Here is a 21,219-nt window from a genome sequence, read left to right on the forward strand (position 1 = left end):
TGAGGTGCTTATTTCTTATTTGATGATGACTTCCTGCTTAAAACATTCAGAGCTGTATAACTGATGTAGTGAATAGCTGATGAATGAGATGATGATGATGATGATGAATGAGATGATGATGATGTATGATGATGAATGAAATGATGATGATGATAAATAAGATGATGTATGATGATGAATGAAATGATGATGATGATAAATGAGATGATGATGACTGAGATGATGTTGATGTATGATGATAATGAATGAGATGATGATGATGTTGATGTATGATGATAATGAATGAGATGATGATGACTGAGATGATGTTGATGTATGATGATAATGAATGAGATGATGATGATGTTGATGTATGATGATAATGAATGAGATGATGATGACTGAGATGATGTTGATGTATGATGATAATGAATGAGATGATGATGATGTTGATGTATGATGATAATGAATGAGATGATGATGACTGAGATGATGTTGATGTATGATGATAATGAATGAGATGATGATGATGTTGATGTATGATGATAATGAATGAGATGATGACTGAGATGATGTTGATGTATGATGATAATGAATGAGATGATGATGTTGATGTATGATGATAATGAATGAGATGATGATGACTGAGATGATGTTGATGTATGATGATAATGAATGAGATGATGATGATGTATGATGATAATGAATGAGATGATGATGACTGAGATGATGATGATGTATGATGATAATGAATGAGATGATGATGTTGATGTATGATGATAATGAATGAGATGATGATGACTGAGATGATGTTGATGTATGATGATAATGAATGAGATGATGATGACTGAGATGATGATGATGTATGATGATAATGAATGAGATGATAATGACTGAGATGATGATGATGTATGATGATAATGAATGAGATGATGATGACTGAGATGATGATGATGTATGATAAATCACTTTATGAGTGTAAAGAGTTAAAGCGATGTCCTGTTGTGATGTCACAGTTTATTTTAGTAAAAATCCGGAAGCGTTTCTTTATTGCAGCTCTACAAACATTTCACTCGTGTAATAGTGTGACTTTAAGAGGACTTTCCCGATCTGTGGAACATTAGGAACAACAGTTAAAGTCGGAACTACAGCTTTTACAGTTGTTCCTTGAAGCCAAATATCCGTGAAGTCAAACCTAGAGCTTCTTTATAGTGTGCTATGCTATGGTACATGTTATGCTATGCTACATGCTATGCTAACTTCCATGGTCACCAGACATCGCAAATATCTCTTCATGTAAAACAAAACCTTCTCCAAAATCATGGGGAACGGAATGAACAAGGTACTTTTAACTCTTTAGACAGTAAATAGTTGTAGGCGAAGTAAATAGTTGTAGTTATGTTGTTATAAAACGTCTGTTAGCTGTGTGGTAGTCGTAGTAGTAATTGGGCTACGGCTGCATTATAAACCAGTAGCCGCTCCCTATATAAGTGCACTATGACGTCATGGCGAATACAGGCGCTGCAGTGCACTATGTAGGGGAAAACGAGGCATTTGGGACGTTACCGCAGGCTCGTGCCATGATAGTTTAGTAAAAGTAAAACGGCAGAGATTACATGTAGATTAACATGATTTTTCTTTCATAATAATTTGTTTGAATATTTATTTTTAAAAGTAATATTCTTTATTGTTAACCTATTATTATTATTATTATCATTATTATTATTATTATTATTATTATTATTATTATTATTATTATTATTATTACGTTTTTTATTATTAATATTATTTGTATTATTATTTCTATTTTTTATTATTATGATTACTATTTTTTTTAATATTGTTTTAAATTATTATTAATATTGTTATTAAACTTCCCATAAATAATTAAACAAGTATAAAATAACTAATTAATCCTTACTTTTTGCATAGGTTATTGATGGTCTCTATTTAGGAAATATACAAGGTAAGCAAAGGAGACACATTTTATGTATACAAAATAGAAATTTTTACTTTGTTGGAAAAGTTTTCATTCCAAGGTGAATATTAAGTAGGAAATATTGTGCATTTGATTGTCTTGAAATCATTTTTCTGGTTCGTGTAGGTCAGTACCATCGATTCATATTTGAAAACATTTCAATGCTGTGGATAAAATGCACAGAATAATCCTTGTTTTCTGCCTTTATACAGACAGCACAGAGTAGAAATCATGTTAGCTCACACCATCTGACTTTTTGCTATTTATAGTTGTTCCTTCACTTGCCCTTCAGATGCTCTGCAGCACAGCACTTAAAAATAAACCACAGAAAACTGATCCGCAGAAGCGAGACGTCGACTCGGTACTCGTGGCACAGTTACAGATGACGATGATAACATACTTTAAACGGCCGACAAGATCGTATCGGAAGAAATCGTTAGAAATTTGATAAGCTTATACATGCTTTTTTAGTCTTACAGACAGTGACAACAGGAATAGAAAAATAAACCTGATCAGAAGGTTGTGCGTTCGAATCCCAGGTCCACCAAGTTGTCACTGCTGGGCCCCTGGTCATGGCTCAGTTGAGTGTGAATCACTCTGGATAAGGGCATCTGTAACCGAGGGTTAAGGGCCTTGCTCATGTGAACCTGGGAATCAAACTCACAAACTTCTGATCAGTAGTCCAACACCTTAACCACTAGGCTACCACATCCCACACATTCATGTTATAACAGCTATAAACAGTCATTCCTGCACCAGGCTCTTTATTCTGTCTTTAATTTAGAGAGAAGCTGACACCAAACATTCCTCCTATAAATGATAAATAATCATCTAAGATATTGATGGTTTACTCTATAAAATTTTTAACTAGGTTGTTTACATGGTTTTAGCTAGGCTCAAGTTTGTTATTTTGATATTAAATTTGATGAGCAGTTTACTCAGTGTAATAATTAGCCGAATGTTAGGTAGCTTGCCTATTTTTTATGTTTGAGGCTGTATATCTGTGTAGTTTACTGTCAATCAATAAAACACACGTGTTCTAGTCATTGACCATCTTTATTTTTCTTTTATTTATTGTAATATGTATTGTGTTTATTTTCCACCCACAGACTCAGAGAACCGCGAAAGTCTTTCTAAGCACGGTATCACTCACATCCTCTCCGTGTACAACAACCCTAAACCAGTACTAGAGGTAAAACTGTGTGAAGTTCTCACTCACATTTACAAGAGGGTTTACACACTTTTTTTCTTTCACCCTGAAAACTATCGTCTGATATAAAAATATGCACCAATTTGGTGTTTAAGACAGATAAAGAGATGAATACGATCAAGACTGTGGCAAATTAATCAACGCATTATGAGCAGTCAAAATCGAAAATATAAAATATATATATACATATACATTAAATTATTTTAACTCCTGAAGAATACGTTGTACTTGCATGTTTTCACCACATGAGGGCAGTCACGTCACGTGCATCTGTAAACTCGCCTGCGTTAAAATCGATGCACGCGCAGTCGCTAAAATGAATTAACAGTTTTTTGTTAAATGTTTCTACTTTTTCATAGGACATGACGTACCTTTGCATCCATGCAGCAGATGCTTCTAATCAAAACTTGTGAGTAATAAACATACAAACACACACATACACACCACTTACGCACACACACACTTACACATGCGCACACACACACACACACACATGCACACACATACACATGCACACACACATACTTTACACACACACATACACATACACACGCACATACACACATACACGCACATGCACACACATACACACATACACACCACTTATGCACATACACACACACATACGCACACATGCACACACGTACACACCACTTACGCACACACATACACACACGCACACATATACACACACACACACACACACTCACACACATATATACACACACACACACACACACACACATACATACACACCAGTAACGCACACATATACACACACAAACACACACACACACACACACACAGACACACACATACACACCAGTAACGCACACATATACACACACGCACACAAACACACACACACTGAGTTTATCAGTATGATCGCACGTCAGCGTTACTCAACATCATATCAGCACTCCATGTGTGCAGTGATGTGTTACACAATATTCACTACACACGTGTCTTACTGACTGTTTCTAGAGGATGTACAGTGCGCAGGTCCATGTCAGGAGTATCAAATCAAATACCTGAGCTGACAGATACCTGTGATTGGTTAGTGTCTCACTGTGATTGACAGGAGAGAGAGAGAGAAAGAGAGAGAGAGAGAGAGAGAGAGAGAGAGAGAGAGAGAGATAGATAGAGAGATAGCCCCTCCCACTCACCCAGTCAGTCTGTATAAGATGAGTCTGCCAAATGCCATAAATGAATGAAATGACTGAATGCCATCATTCCCACGCTGCCCTCTAGTGGTCAGACTGGAGATGCATCTTATCCTTCAGGTGTACGAAAGATACGCAGGTGGTGTCGTTTCTCATGGATACAGAACCACATTGCAGTGCAAAAGACAGTCATGATAGCAAATTACTTATACGAGAGAAAGAAAAGGAAGGCCATTTTAGCGTAACATTGGCACACAAGATCAATTTCCAGCAAAAACTGGAAATATTCTTTTTTTTTCTTTGCTAAGCTTGGTTTAAGCAGGGCTTGCATTCATGAGCCACAGAGTGACGTCCGATTCCAGACCAATCGGCTCACAGCTCAGGGGAAGGAGAATAGAATATCATTTAGTGCTCCTAATGAAAAAAAAAACCCCTCATGTAAATAGGCACCAATAAGGAGTTTAATGATACGCTAAACTGGAGACGTTGGTTAGTTTTGGGACATTTGTCAGTCTTAATGCTGGCACTTCTCTTAATGCCGTTTCTTTATCGCTTTGAGAAAATGTTAGAAAATCAGTGTGAAAGTTATTATAATCGGCTCGTGCTAGCTGGGATTGGGTTACCATGGTTACGGTTACGGCTTGCACGCTTTGTCTGAAAAGTGGTCAGATGATAAGATAAGATTATAAGATCATTCCTTCACAGAGTCACAGCCAGAGAAGAGTTAAAACCGGTGCCGAGTGTGAGCTCCAAGCTAGGCTTAACCACACACACACACACACACACACACACACACACACACACACACACACACACACACACACACACACACACACACACAGACACAGAGGGCAGATGGATGGAAGTGGTTCCTGGTGTGTGACTCAGTGATCTCCAACCCCCTTCTTCCTGTCCAGTTAATTATCTGTGATAACTTCAGACCTCCCCGTCTTAGTCACAGTCTGTTGCAGGAGAAAAACTGTTTCTTCTAACTATTCGAAAGAATGAGTAGTAAAAAAAGAAAAAGAAAGAAAGTTTCTAGCTGCACTAATGTAAGCGTTAAGAGGTTTTGGTATAGGTTTGCAATATTGGATATAATAAATAAATAAATAAATATATAAATAAATAAATATCACAGCTGTTGGTTGGTAAATTGCTGTAGTGTTAAACACAGCGACGAATCCGCTTCATAACCCAACATGTCGTGGTCGATGTCCTACTACAGCACATACGTCTTATTTGAAGCATTTCCATGACAGAACGCTGGTCTGAGTGAAGACTGTCCTGAACAGGGGATTGGTGCTGCATGTCATGAGGGTTACTGAGGGGCTTTGGCCCACTGTTGCAATCTAGCAGGAGGAAGGAAGCCAGCAGCGGCTACCAAACCTATTAAAAACCTTTCTGTCACAATCCCACAGATTTAAAAATAAGGATAACGGTCAGTTTGCTTATTTCATCAGCTTACGGTCGTTTTTTCCTCTCTCTCACATTCATTATCTCTCACGCACTCACACACACGCACACGCACGCACACACACGCACACACACGCACACACACGCACACACACGCAGCTGAACTGAATGAAGTCTGTATTTATATGTGCAGTTTGGCAAATCAACAAAGAACTTAAAACACATATTCGTGTGATACATGATGAACACTTGGAGGTCAATTCTGCCGAAAAGTTAAGGCGCTTTGGCAGCCCGAGGATCCAAAATGACCTGGAGACGCTCGAAGATTCTTCCTTTTTTTTTTTTTGATATTCTAAAAAAAAAAAAAAAAAAAAAAAAAAAAAAAACCACCAAAAAAAAAATATATAAATATCAAGTGCAAAGGTTTGTGTTCTTATGCTACAGGCTTTTTTTTTGTTTTTTTTGTTTTTTCCAACCAGCAGCTTTTACATTTCACATGTAAACTTTAAGGAATCGTCTGCTTTTAAAACTGCTGACAGACGCTTTATTTTTGGTCACACAGCAGTTGCTTCTAAAGTTTACTAAAAAAAGTTTACCGAAGCTTAGAGCGATAAAGCGTCTTCAGCGTCCGACACGGACTCGCTGAACTGAAACTAATTCGTCGTCGAAATGCGACTAAAATAGAAAGGATTTCTGTGTATTATAATTGATTTTAGAACAGAGTATAAACATACAGCTGTGCAAAGCAGAAAATTCTATAATTATACTTTATTTTTACTCAATAACGAGCAGGACGTATCCTCGAGCTTTATCGTGTTTGACTAAAGCTTGTAACTCTCTTTAAGCTGAAAATATCCTGATTTCCGATCCTTCCCTCGATCTGAAAATCCTACTCAGAAAGGTCCTAATTTTATTTCATAACTTGTTGGTTACAGAAAGTTCTCCAAAAGGCATAGATTGATCTCAGGCGTTTTTTTTTCTGCTCCTGACTAAACCGGGTTGTGGAAAAAGTTACAAGAAAAACAGACATGAAGAAATATAATAAATTAGTCGATTATACGAACGCATAATACTTCTAAAAGCTGGCAGACGAGGCATTAAAACACAAGCCAAAGTTTTAAAAGATAAAAAACAAAGATTGGAAAAAAAACACTGGGCCAAACAGAAGACTTGTCAGAGACATCTTAAAAATACTGAAACATTTTTATGTCTTTTTTTTTTTTTTACCAGGACAAGACATTCAGTGCTGAACATGGACACATCGAGTTACATTTAAAATATGACCTCTATATCACTGATCATCTACAAAAAAAAAAAGAGAGAAGGTTAAAATTTAGACGCAACGTATCGCGCAATTTAGAAACCAAATCAAAAACCAACAGAAAAACAACCGAACGCAAACTTTCCCTCAGGATCTGGAACGTTCTTGACTTCCTTCCTGCGTTTAGTCTTTCAACACTAATACTTCACTTTGCTTGAATGTGCATTTTCTTTTCTTTTCTTTACCAACTGTATTTATTTATTTGTTTCAATTTTTTTCTCTCTCAGATTTGCTTTCATTTTTGACCGAGTGACCACACAGGAGAAAATCTGCAAATCCACCATCCATGGTTAAACATTTCGCAATGCGTTTGTGCTGATGGTGTCATTTAACGCCGCGACAGGGACCTGTGTAGCTCAGTCGGATTGGGACATCGGGTCCTTTAAAGCGGATCGCTCTGCATGCGGTCTTTTGTTTTGCAACGCGATGAATTGCACAACATCACCTGAAGCGTCTAAGAGAATTTCACACTGGATTCATCATGACACGCTAGAGTGTTATTACACACTTGTGCGACTCCGAGTGATTAATACTGCTTTATAAACGTTAACATCTTGTAAAATCCTGACAATCTGAGTATTAATATACTGTACATAAGAAATGCTCCTGTACAAGAAAAGGTAGAATTAACTTCAATTTAATAGAGAATTACGTGATGTTTCTAAAGCGTAGAATTTTTTTTATGCAGTTGTAATAACAGAAATAACAGAAAAAAAAATGACCGAAATCAGAAATACATACATTACGCATAAAGTGTTTTTTTTTTTTTTTAGATTAAAGGAATTCTGTTTAATTTCTGCATCAACGATATTTTTTTTTCCAGATTACAGCATTTTAAAGAGTGCATCCGCTTCATCCACGAGTGTCGGCTTAACGGAGGGGCGTGTCTGGTTCACTGGTGAGTCCCTCGGTTGTTATTATTGATCATTGTTTTGAGTCAAATTGATGATTTTTACTTAGGAAAGTATGGGGGGGCACGGTGGCTTAGTGGTCAGCACGTTCACCTCACACCTCCAGGGTTGGGGGTTTGATTGCGTGTTCTCCCCGTGCCTCGGGGGTTTCCTCCGGGTACTCCGGTTTCCTCCCCCGGTCCAAACACTTGCATGGTAGGTTGATTGGCATCTCTGGAAAATTGTCTGTAGTGTGTGTGTGTGAGTGAATGAGAGTGTGTGTGTGCCCTGTGATGGGTTGGCACTCCGTCCAGGGTGTATCCTGCCTCGATGCCCGATGACGCCTGAGATAAGCACAGGCTCCCCGTGACCCGAGAAGTTCGGATAAGCGGTAGAAAATGAATGAATGAATGAACTTAGGAAAGTTTTGCAGTAGATGATGATGATGATGAGGATGATGAAGAAACAAGGAAGCGCAGAACTCAGGACTCAGAAGTCGATTCAGAGTCAAATCGGTTTATGAAGCACCTGCCAGGAGGATACGAGTCACAGCTGTATAGTCTGTGATGAAACGCTGTGATTATATAAACACGACTATAAATAGAAATGATTTTCCAGGTGAGTGTAATTTGGGACGTGAACCTCAGAGTGCAGAGACGCATCCCGTCCTGTAAGTCCCCTGAGGTGAGGTTTACTGGAAGGATGATTGAGTCTTTTGCTTGCATGAACCTGCTCCTGTTCATCCGCTGTAGAGTCTTCACAATGAGATACACACAGAAAGGAAGTTTACCCTTTTCTTTATGTGGGTTTGTGTCTATGTTATGAGATGACTGTTATTGGGTATGTGACGTGTTTCAGCTTAGCTGGAGTGTCGCGCAGCACCACAATGGTGGTGGCCTACCTGATGACCGTCACCACCTACGACTGGGAGGAGTGTCTGTCTGCGGTTAAGGCTGTGAGATCGTTTGTGGGTCCTAACTCTGGGTTCCAGCAACAACTACAGCAGTTCCAGAGGACGCAAGTTTCAGAGGTATTTTCTGAACATCAGTATCTCCAAAATGTCACACAGCTAAGAAAGTGAGTCTACTACAACAAGGAAGGTCTCCTCAGCCTTTAGTTTCTGGGTACTGAGCCTCTCAGCCCTGAACTTCTCAGCCTTAAACTCCTCAACCATCAACTACTCAGCCTTGAGGTCCTCTTCCCTGAGCTCTACAACCTTAAACTCTTCAGGTTTGGGCTCCTCAGCCATAATCTAGTCAGCTTTAAATTCCTCAACCTTCAGCTCTTCAGTATTAAACTCCTCAACCTTAAGCTCCTCAGCCCTGAGCTCTACAACCTTAAACTCCTTAGCCTTATGCTCCTCAGCCTGGATCTCCTCTGCCCTGAGCTCTACAACCTTAAACTCCTTAGCCTTATGCTCCTCAGCCTTAAACTCCTAAACCTTGATCTCCTCAACCTTGAGCTTCTCAAACTTGATCTCTTCAACCTTGATCTCCTCAACCTTTAATTCCACAACCTTGGTCTCCTTAGCCTTGAGCTCTTCAGCTTTAGCATTTAGAACATTTGTAACTGTAAATAGTTCAGAAAATCATCCATGTCATGTACCACCTTAACATCTCTGTGTTGTGTCATCACTTAAAACAGTAACTCAACCTGAGGAAATAAAAAAAAAAACACAACTGAAGCAGATCTTCCTTTGGTTTCCTGCCAGATTGTCTGTCACCCCTGACTTAGACGTAGTGATGCAATCCGTCAACAGACATGAAACAAGTCACGACTGGTGGAAGCTCAGCTGAGGCTTTGCTCTGGAGATAGTGTTTGTTTAAAGAAGCATTAAATGTAAAAAGTCGACAGAATTCTGACTTATTTAATACCAAAAAAAAAAAAAAAAGAAATCATTAGTTTGTAATGAACTAAAACATCGATTTAACGCCAGTGTGCTGGTGAAAAGGGTTAAACCGTTCCAGTTCACACTAATGTGCTCCTTCCAACACGTTTCTATAGTAACAGCTCATTTGCGTGAATTCGTACAGTAGACGAGTCGCGCAATCAGATCGAAGACCATACGTCGGAACGTGACGTTTCTTTTTTAACACTTATGGAAGGAGTCTCCGGTGCTGCCGCTTATTAACAGTCGTGGTTTCTGTCTTATGACGATCTGCCATTCTTTTCATCTGTAATATTTCAAGACAGCGAAAAATACAAAAAACGCTGAAGACGATCGTTTATCGCTACAACGCGGTTCGTCGGCCTTCCGTGAATTTAAACGTAATTATAAACAGAAAAAATGTACAGTGTGTCGTCGTTTGATAGAGTTACAATTTAAAAAATATTAACGGTGCATTTAGGGGGGCACGGTGGCTGAGTGGTTAGCAAATGCGCCTCACACCTCAGGGTTGGGGGTTCGATTCCCGCCTCCGCCTTGTGTGTGTGGAGTTTGCATGTTCTCCCCGTGCCTCGGGGGTTTCCTCTGGGTACTCCGGTTTCCTCCCCCGGTCCAAAGACATGCATGGTAGGTTGATTGGCATCTCTGGAAAATTGTCCATAGTGTGTGAGTGTGTGAGTGAATGAGAGTGTGTGTGTGCCCTGTGATGGGTTGGCACTCCGTCCAGGGTGTATCCTGCCTCGATGCCCGATGACGCCTGAGATAAGCACAGGCTCCCCGTGACCCGAGAAGTTCGGATAAGCGGTAGAAGATGAATGAATGAATGAATAACGGTGCATTTGCTGTGGTATAAGAAATAAATCCTTTCATCTCAGCACTCGGTTGTTGATTATTTTCCTAGAATATCATGCCTCCAAATATTTTACTGCTCCAGTAATAAACCTAGTATCCTCTTTCTAATGAAAAATCATGAGGTAAAATTGAAAAAAAAAAAGCAGTAATAAAATAAAAATATCTATGAAGTCACAAACAAGGCATGAATAAAATATAATAATATGTATATAATAATAGAAATATGTTTTTTTTTAGAAGCAAACAATGACTCGAGTATTTTTTTGCATGTTTTTTTTTTTACCAGATATATATTTCTGATGATATAACATTAGAGAAGTTGTACTAATGAACCAAGCAATTGAGAATCCTGATGCAGAGTCGTTTGCACTGTGACATTTGCACCTTTTTTTTTATATATACTTTGGTGTTTTTTAAGCGAGTTCGCACGTTAGGTGTGTGAACAGCCGTGTGAGAGATGGTTTTCCTGTTATTGGGGATGTGTTGTTTGTTTTTAGCTACCAAGATGTGACTGCATGCGGGGTGCCATTACTTTGCAGCGGGTGCGAAGTGCTGCAGGGGGTGTTGGGCTCGCTCGAGTGAGTAAGGGGAACTCAAGGGGACTTGCTAAAATTGCATTAACTCAGTGTTGCTCATCACGTGGATGTTATTACAGCTAGACGCTTGCAACATTCTGAAATATGTTTTCTCTTTGGACATTATTACATTATTATCTTCTCTATAATTCAGATGTCTAGGGTTTTTTTTTTTTTTTTTCATTTTCTTTTTTTTAAGGAAGTGGTATATCTTGAAAGGGGATTTATTTATTTATTTATTTATTATCTTTTTATTTTCTTCTTTTTTTCTTAACAAGTATTCCTTTTTATTAAAATAGCAGGGGGAAAAAATATCATCAGTCACGATGTAGAAAAGATTGCATCCTATTTAAAAACTTTGTTGTTGTTGTATTTCCCCAAACTCCAATCAACCCCTTACACCTCGCAGCAAAGAATCAGAACAGTTTTCCATGCTTTGAGTCATATTTCAGTTATCTGTCCGGACTCGTCTGAGAGTTTGGTGGCCCGAGGTATAAGCTGTTACAAAGCGTTAAGTGTAATTACGAAACCTTTCAGTCTGTTACACACGTGTTAAACCGAGCGACATGACAGACCGATGTGAACCCAGTGCCTGTAAACTCAACCTCATGAAGCAGTAAAATAGAAATGTGTAGAGCTCTAGAAGATTCTGAAAGAACTGTTCATGTAAAAACCTAACAAATAAAACCTACTTTAATCACCTGAACAAAAAAAAAACAGATGTTTCACTCTCACCACTTTAGATTCCTCTAAAAAGTTAAAAATGAGCGGAAAAATATAACCGCTGTGATTCAGCAGCTCTGTTCTGTCTGATTCACGGAAAAGATCTCATTTGAACGAACCGGAGATAAACAGAAAAACATGAAACTTTTTTTTTACCGGTTCATTCGGTGTTTCGTTTGTTTTTTAAGCAAATAAACGTCTGATGTCGTGGCTGCGAGTCTGATCTAAAATGAGTCAGGACTCTGTCGTTCTTTCGGTGTGTTTTAGACGTGTGTTTTTCCCTCTGTTGAGAATCTTACACTGAATTTTAGTGTCGAAGAGAAATCTGAGCTGATTTTTAGACGAACGAACACTCGGAGCTTCTCAGAGAGCAGAAATGGGTTCGATATCAACGTTTACTCTGAAGATACAAACGTCTGTGTGGAGAAAAAAAAGCTGTTTCTATGAATCTATCACTTCTAGTATTGTAGAGAAAAACAGAAATACTGATAAAACTCCATAATGTCCTGAGTGTCTACTTTCATATGAGCTTCATATTAACACCACTGTGGAGTGAGACGTGAGGAAGACACTCAATCATCATTTTTTGTCCTCTGGGGGGGAAAAAAACAGTAAAATCGTCACGATTTTAGGCAAAAAAACATTTTATCACATTGTTCTGATTTTCTGATTAATCAGAAGGTGTGCATTATTTCTGATGTTATTTCAATTCATCTGATTATCTGATGGGGGTCACGTTTGCTTAGTGGTTAGTACGTTCGCCTCACACCTCCAGGGTCGGGGGTTCGATTCCCGCCTCCGCCTTCTGTGTGTGGAGTTTGCGTGTTCTCCCCATGCCTCGGGGGTTTCCTCCGGGTACTCCAGTTTTCTCCCCCGGTCCAAAGACATACATGGTAGGTTGATTGGCATCTCTGGAAAATTGTCTGTAGTGTGTGAGTGTGTGAGTGAATGAGAGTGTGTGTGTGCCCTGTGATGGGTTGGCACTCCGTCCAGGGTGTTTCCTGCCTCGATGCCCTGAGATAGGCACAGGCTCCCCGTGACCTGAGAAGTTCGGATAGGTGGTAGGAAATGAATGAATGAATGAATGAATGAATGAAGGATTATCTGATTGGACGCTACTGACATCAACGTTAACAATATCTCATGTAACTGCTGCTATAGTACTGTCTTCATTCCAGTATTTCAGCACACGCAATATTGTTGAACATACAGTATCTACGCTGGTCTTTGTCTTTTGTGTGTCATCTTTTGTGTATTGTCTTGTATTTGTTGTCCTGCACTGTCTTTTATCCTGCACTGTCTTTTGTCTTGCACTGACTTGTCTGTCTTGTCCTGCACTGTTTGCACCAGGTTGCACAGATGCACTTTATGTGGCTAAAACTAACTTACTAATATCTTATAGCTGTCTTTGTTTTATGTAGCATCATGGTCCTGTAGAAACATTGTCTCATTTCACTGTGTGTGCTTCTTGACTTGAGCTCATACACAGTCACATAAACTCGAAGATGTTTTCCGAGATGTCTCGAAGATGTCGGAAAAGCTCCAGCTTTATGTCTGACCGTTACACGTCGATCACACCTGAGACTCCTTCTATAATTGTTATCTTAACATCTCCTGACAGAAAACATCACTATAACAACGATTATATCACTTTTATTTTTTAAATCCGAGTACGCGGGAACGAGCTGTTACTATAGAAACGTATTAGCATCAATGGAGATTTGCGATGTAGACGTATCGTCCTCTATGCTCGTCACGGATCGAACGAGGACATTTCTTAAACCTGAACTTTACCGACGATCAAAATAACAAGGTCAGAATCGTAAATATTCTAGAATCTCTAATCTGCTTCATTCAACACAAGCCAAGCCAACGATCCTAAACACGGTACTTTGCGACTTCAGATGTTTAGCACAGCTATAGATTTATTTACCCCACGAACATAGACTGCTTTTCAAACGCTGCATGTAAAGGTCACTGCTTGTTTATTTTCCTCTTGTTCTCAGTGAGAGTTGTAGGTTTCTTTCCTTCTCAACGTAGCCGGAGGAGAACTGAAACCCAGAACACTGTCTCGGGACCATAAAAGGCATTTATACAAGCATGAGCGTTGAAACTAGCGCTTATCTGTAATAGATTTATTGACATGTTCAGATTTACAATCATTTCTCATTCTAAATCATTAACAGTGATTTATGTTTATACTCCCTGCTAAACATTTCTGTTGTTGCAATTCCTTTTTGTTTCATTATTAACACGCTAATAAAAAAATGCCACATCATAACTCGAATTGTTTGACGCCGTTTTATCGTATCGTGCCGTTATCTCGTTTGTTAGCCGCGTCAAACCTACATGAACGTAACGTCCGAGCTGCAGCTGTTCGTCTTTGTGTTACTTTGGCAAGTCTGTAGATATTTTCACTTCTTGTTCACTTCATGGGGATTCCACCTCTGCTTTCCTTTTCAACCTCTGACATACTACTTCAAGTAAATCGAGCGGCGGAGTCATCGAGTCGCCCGATTTCTCTCGCGAGAACGCCTTACATACTTTTACGATAAAACTCTTTAAGAATAACAAATATTTAGACGGTTCCTGCATTTCATTTTTTTTCAGGACAGTTTGTACAATGAGATTTTCACTTATGAATTTCTTCTGATTGCATGTTCCACATGAACTGCTTGTGAGGAGCCACCTGTGTCTCTGTCTGTAGAGATCGATTATTTCTGTGTCATCCAAAGGATATTATTAAATATAGTCAGTTGATATTTGCCTGACATTCAAGAGCAATCATGTGGTTTTAATTTTTCTTTTAAAAAATTTTAACATTACAACATATTATCTGCAGATCGGGGTCGAGACGGATTGTGTGACATCATTACAACACACATTCATCCAAATCTCTCTTATAATCATGAGTACAGGTCTCATAGAACGTCAATACGTGTGTGTTCACTAGTAGGAGTTGTACAAGAAGAATGGTGTGTTTGCGATTTGAAAAAAATATGGAAAACAACAACTCATGTTGTGGCAGTTCCAAAAAAAAAAAAACGTAAGCTAAAGTGTACTTCTCGCTAATTCTGATTGGTCGAGCAGCATTCCAATAGTGTGTGTATTTCTTGTATTTTGCTCGTATGTGTTTGTACATGTTAAATTTTATTTCTTAGCTCTAAACGGTTACTACAGTAGAGTTGGAGACACGGAAAACCATACATCCTGTAGGATATGACATTTAAAATTAAACTACGAACGCTGGTCATAGTTTGAAAGAAGGGACGCCGAATCGTTCTTAGCGGGAATGTAAAACTAGCTAGCTGACATGCTCTTAGTGGGTGTGTGGCTCCTTTGTAATTTACATCATTTAGCAGACACTCTTATCCAGAGTGACTTACATTTTTATTTCAGTTTATACACCTGAGCAATTGAGGGTTAAGGGCCTTGCTCAGGGCCTTGGTGGACCTGTGAGTTGACACCTTAACCACCCGAGCTACCACTTCCCACATCTAATATTAGACATCTAATATTACCAAAATATTACCTCATTGTTTGGTTTGATCAAAAATATTTCCAAGAATTGACAACAAAATCACGATCTACTTACATATTCATTTAATAAAGATAAATGCTCCGTTCCACCACCAGTCCAAATGATTTTTATTATTAGTTATTCATGAATTTTAGTCAAATCTAACATTGGTAATAGAACTTTGCTTATAAACCAGGCAGTAGTGCTGACAGTAGTCATGAACTGAAAAAGGGATTATACTTTTATTTAATTTTGAAAAAAAAAAACCAATTCAGTGAATAAAATCCTTAAAAAAACGAATTCAAAGCAGACAATAAAATAAATGATCGGTTTGAATTTCTATTTTAAACATAGCTTTAATATCTCAGGTAAATCTAATGTGATCGATATTTTATTCATACTCAGATGTCCCTGCCTTGTTTTATTTCTTTATTTCATTCAGACACACTGCATGTCTCAATGTGAGTTTTTCCATTCTTTTTGCCCTAAGCTCTTTGTTGAGGCAGAAACTCTATAGATTTATGACAATATAAAGCACTGAAAATGAAAGACAGCCTAAGGGAAGAAAGAACTGGTTAAACCAGCTAAAGGTTTTTGGAAAGCATGCTGACTGCATTAGTGCTTTTTTTTCACCGTCCGGGAAGGAGTTCTTGCCTGGAAAGCCGCAGGAAGTCTGTCCTCCCTCTCCGTTCTGCCTCAGTCGCACCGATCTCAGGGAATTCCCAGTCGGTCCCGGTCATTCACCCCTGGTTATTTAAAACACCTTAAAATAACGCACAGCAAGATCCACAGAAAAACCGCGGAAGAGCATGACTTAATAAATAAATAGTCTAATTTGAAGCGGTAAATGTGGATAAAGCTCATTACTGGTTTCCCAACAGCTACAAAAAAAAGGAGCTCTTTACAACTGACTAGTTTTCTTACAGGATGTCAGGATTTTAAAGCTTATAATAATAAAGGATTCATCCAAGCAGGGACTCCACAAGACCTTTGACGGTGTTCTGTGGTATCGTGCACCAGTACATACTTTAGGTCCTGTTTGTCCAGGGAATTTGAACACTAGAGCTCTTTGTAGAGTTCCTCAAATTATTCCTGAATTTTTTTTCCGGTGAACCCAGCTGCCATGAAAGATGTGCTTGGTCTGCAGAAATGTTTAAGAAGGTGTCAAAGTTACATACATAAATGTCGGGACTCAAGGTTTCCCAGAAGAACATTACCCAGAGTATCATACCGTCTCCTCCCATATTGACTTCTTCCTATAGTGACTTGCACACACCTGGATTTTCACACGACATAAAAGAAAACGTGATTCTTCAGACCTTCTTCCATTGCTCCATGGTCCAGATCTGATGCTCACATGCTAATCATAGGAGTTTTCGGTGGTGTACAGGGTTCAGCATTGTCACTCTGACCGACCGATCTGCAGATACACAGCTCCACATGCCGCGAGCTCTCTCTGTGTCTTTACTCCTTTCAGCAATTTGTTCTGCAGTAGCTCTTCTGTGGGATCTGACCTTCTGTGTGGTCTTTCCTCACCACAAGCAATGAGTCTCACTCATGACAAAGTACTTTTGGTAGATAGTAACCACTTCGTACCAGAAACACTTTACTGGACTTTCAGTTTTGGAGATGCTCTGATCCAATTGTCTAGACATTACAGATCCTCAGATACGCTTAGCTCATTTTCCTTCCCACACATCATCAAATCATTTTCAAGAACTGAGACTCTCTCTCTCTCTTTCTCTCTCTCTCTCTGTCTCTCTCTCTCTCTCTCTCGTTGTCTCTCTGTCTCTCTCTCTGTCTCTCTCTCTGTCTCTCTCTCTCTCTCTCTCTCTCTCTCTCTCTCTCTCTCTCTCTCTCTCTCTCATTGTCTCTCTGTCTCGGTCTCTGTCTCTCTTTCTCTCTCTGACTCTCTCTCTCTCTCTCGTTGTCTCTCTGTCTCTCTGTCTCTCTCTCTGTCTCTCTTTCCTCTCTCGTTCTTTCTCTGTCTCTCTTTCTCTCTGTCTCTCTCTCTACCTCTCTCTCCTCTCTCTCTTTCTCTCTCTCTCTCTCTCTCTCTCTCTCTCTCTCTCTCTCTCTCTCTCTCTCTCTCTCTCTCTCTCGTTGTCTCTCTGTCTCTCTCTCTCTGTCTCTCTCTCTCTCTCTCTCTCTCTCTCTCTCTCATTGTCTCTCTGTCTCGGTCTCTGTCTCTCTTTCTCTCTCTGACTCTCTCTCTCTCTCTCTCTCTCTCGTTGTCTCTCTGTCTCTCTCTCTGTCTCTCTCTCCTCTCTCGTTCTTTCTCTGTCTCTCTTTCTCTCTGTCTCTCTCTCTACCTCTCTCTCTCTCTCTCTCTCTCTCTCTCTCTCTCTCTCTCTCTCTCTATACCATGTCAGTGGTGTTCACGCCTTTTACAGTGAAACTATTTCTGTGCACTTTTATAAGGAAATCACCTCATATGTTTTTCTGAGAACCTCCAAGAAGCCTCTATTGTTTTTTACAGGTTTTGTCTGTCCCTTTTTTCCATATGTATCTTCTTATAAAAGTATGACTCTGCATGCCTCGGCTGATATTTTTTAAACATGACATCATAAGGAGCTATTGAGTAAAATGTTAATGATGTTTACACTTACTTCATGAATGTGTGTATATATATATATATATATATATATATATATATATATATATATATATATATATATATAGCATCGTTCGCTCTTACTCTTTCATCCCTCCTTCCTCTCCCTTCATCAGTATCGTGGATGGCTCCGGACCAGCTACAGGCCCAGTCCATTTAAAGAGCAAGAGCAGGTTTCGTCTTTACTCGTCCTCTACGCAGAGCAGCAGGCGCAGGAACGACAGAGACGAGAGCATCAGGACTGGATGAACCAGGCATCTGGAGTGTACGGTCTTCCTTACAGTCGCTGTAACAGATGAAAGATCTCTGCACCGGCTATAAATACCAAGAGTACCGTTCTCTAAATGACTGCTGTTTAACACCTGTAGAACAACATACCATAAGCTTGAGTTCAGCAATATCACTTTCACTGCCCTTACTTAAGACTTTTAGATCTGTATTATGTCCGAATTAGAAGCCCAGCCAAACTCCCGAATATGTCATCACTACCCTTCCAGTCAGCACAAATGAAAAGGCTGTTGTGGATATAGTGAGCACACTGAATCACTCTTTCTTAGGAAAGCTCGCTACAGTGAGGTCTAAATTTATTACTATTTTTTTTTTTTAATAATAATAATTCTGTTCAGAATGCCCAGCCACTGCAGATAAGTTCGGTTACTCGCAAGGTTTTTCATTTCAACTTTAATTTTTTAATTCATTTTGAAATGACTTTTTATGTTAAATAAAAACTGATTAGGATACTAGACAAGATTTATCCAGTCTTATGTCTCCAAATTAATCATTGAGTATTATCACTCGCTCATCCACAATTTGAATGATTACTTTTTTATTCCTTTTTTTCCTTCGTTTTTTGTTGTTGTTTGTTTGTTTTTCTTTACTATTATTTATAATTACTTAAGATATACTTTTCTGCTGGTCATGCTGTAAATTTTATTTATTTATTTACCAATTAAATAAAAGTGATCAGATTCCCCATCCAGGTGATTTATTATAATTCTTTTTTTAAAGTTGAATTTTTTATTTTTATCTTTATTTTTATTTTTTATTATGGGATGGTGTCAGATTGCACAATCCACCATACAAGAAGCTAAAAAATGATTCTTTTTTTATTGCATCGTGTGTGTACACAGATGTCGATTCAGTGTAAAATTATCCATCCGACCTAAACTTATTGTTTTAAGAGACGCCTAATCGAGCTGTAGTACGGTCCACTGTAAATGACCTAGAATATTCAACTGTGTAAACATTTATACTGTGCAAAATCTGTTATTAAACACTATTCATTAAACAATACTACTGATTCAGGCTGAATGTGTTTTTTTATTGAATAAAGAATTTTTATTTAACAGGCCCAGCTTCCCAACATAAGGCCCCTGTATAAGAGCATCATCGGTTCAGAGACAGGCAGAAACCTCAACCTGTGCTCACATCCTGAAACAGGTCGAGAACATGTGATGTTCACTTTCCAAGATCCGCTTTTCATGGTTTCCAGATGATGCTTCCTAGGCGCAGGTTAGACGACCTCGGGTTGGCATGAAACGTTTAACTGTTACAAGGTGTAATCTCTCAGTTGTGGTGTAATGTAGTAAAGAAAATTAAGATCGAACACCATCTTACAGATAAGAGAAGACGTATATTTATTATGAGGTTATTCTAAATCTCATTGTCGTGTTAAAATGACTGTGCTGATAATGTTTCATTATTAACACACGTTCGTTATCAAAAAAAGGAAGCAATGTGTGCAGGAATCTAATTAAAAACTATTTCATAAGAGATCCATTAACATGACTACAAGATCCTACATGTACAATGACATTGTAGTGTCCACGATCTTATCCACTCATTGTTCGGTTTACATTGCACTGTTGCTCTTTACTATTTCTCTGTCCAGTCTTCTAAGTTATATTTTTACAGTTCTAGTTTTTATATATAGGCTTTTTTTCTAGTTCTAAGTAATCCTAAGCAAGCAGCCCAAGCTCTGGATCCAGATCGGCCAGGATAAAGTGCTTTCTGTAGATGATTGAAGGAAGCTTTATATCAGATTATTGTTTTTTTTTTTTGTTGCTGGCTAAAAAATATAAGGGTGCATGTGATCAGAAAACCATTTGAAATGTGTTGGCAAAATAAGTAATAAATAAGTACGTAAATAAATACTTAGGCGATGAGGTGACAATTTAACTCAAATTTATATGTATAGCGATTTTAACAATTGACATTGTCAGGGATGTGGTAGCTCAGTGGTTAATGTGTTGGACTACTGATCGGAAGGTCATGGGTTCGTACCCCAGGACCAAGCTGTCACTGCTGGGCAACTGAGCAAGGCCCTTAGCCCTCAGTTGTAAGTCACTCTTTATAAGGGTGTCTGCTAAATGCCGTAAATGTCTCAAAGCAGCTTTACAGAAAACAAAAGGTTAATAATACAAAAAAATTCAAAATTAATGTTAGATATATTTAAATGAGTTTGTATTTATCCCCAATGAGCAAGTCTGTGGTGACTGTAGGGAGGAAAAACTCCCTTGGATGGAAGAGGAAGAAACCTTGAGAAGAACCAGACCAAAAGTGAACCTCATCCTCATTTGGGTGACACTGGAGGGAGTGATTATAAATATACAGTGTGACAAATGTTGTACTGATGAGGAGGTTGTTGTCCTCAAAGACCACATGGATGTAGTGCGACTGCGTCAAAGCTCCAAGGTCCTAGTTTTGATCCTTGAGCTTCTAGTCTTGTATAAACCTTCTCCCACTTCTTCATGGATTTCTGTGTTCTCACCTTGACATGAAAAAGTGTGTGTGCACGATGCTCTGTGACAGAATGGAGTCCCATCCAGGTTGTGCTCCTGCCTCACATTCAGCGTTCCAGAGCTAAGCTCACGATCCACCGAGTGAGAAAGTGAACGAACGAACGCATGAAGAATAAATAAAATGTCAAATAATTGACATTTGTCATATATCAATGTAGAATGTAATGGAATGCATAACAATGAAGTGTTTGAAAGTTTGCATACCCTACAGCAACAAGACATTACGTCAGGAAGTGACCTGAACTTGTCTTCACGTGTGTGTTTTATAACGTGGTCCAGTCTGTCCAGTTCTTTA

General features: G+C 38.8%; 1 protein-coding gene across 1 annotated transcript; it reads left to right on the forward strand.

Moving 5' to 3' along the window:
- Nucleotides 1–996: 996 nt before the first annotated feature.
- On the forward strand, nt 997–19,423 carry dusp22a (dual specificity phosphatase 22a). The gene is made up of 7 exons (XM_027177312.2): nt 997–1,321; nt 1,912–1,945; nt 3,067–3,149; nt 3,527–3,576; nt 7,888–7,962; nt 8,813–8,984; nt 18,240–19,423. The coding sequence occupies exons 1-7, from the start codon at nt 1,301–1,303 to the stop codon at nt 18,420–18,422; spliced, it is 618 nt and encodes a 205-aa protein (XP_027033113.1). The 5' UTR covers nt 997–1,300; the 3' UTR covers nt 18,423–19,423.
- The last annotated feature ends 1,796 nt before the right edge of the window (nt 19,424–21,219 follow it).

The sequence above is a fragment of the Tachysurus fulvidraco genome, chromosome 13, assembly GCF_022655615.1.
Source record: "Tachysurus fulvidraco isolate hzauxx_2018 chromosome 13, HZAU_PFXX_2.0, whole genome shotgun sequence".
Lineage (NCBI taxonomy): Eukaryota > Metazoa > Chordata > Actinopteri > Siluriformes > Bagridae > Tachysurus > Tachysurus fulvidraco.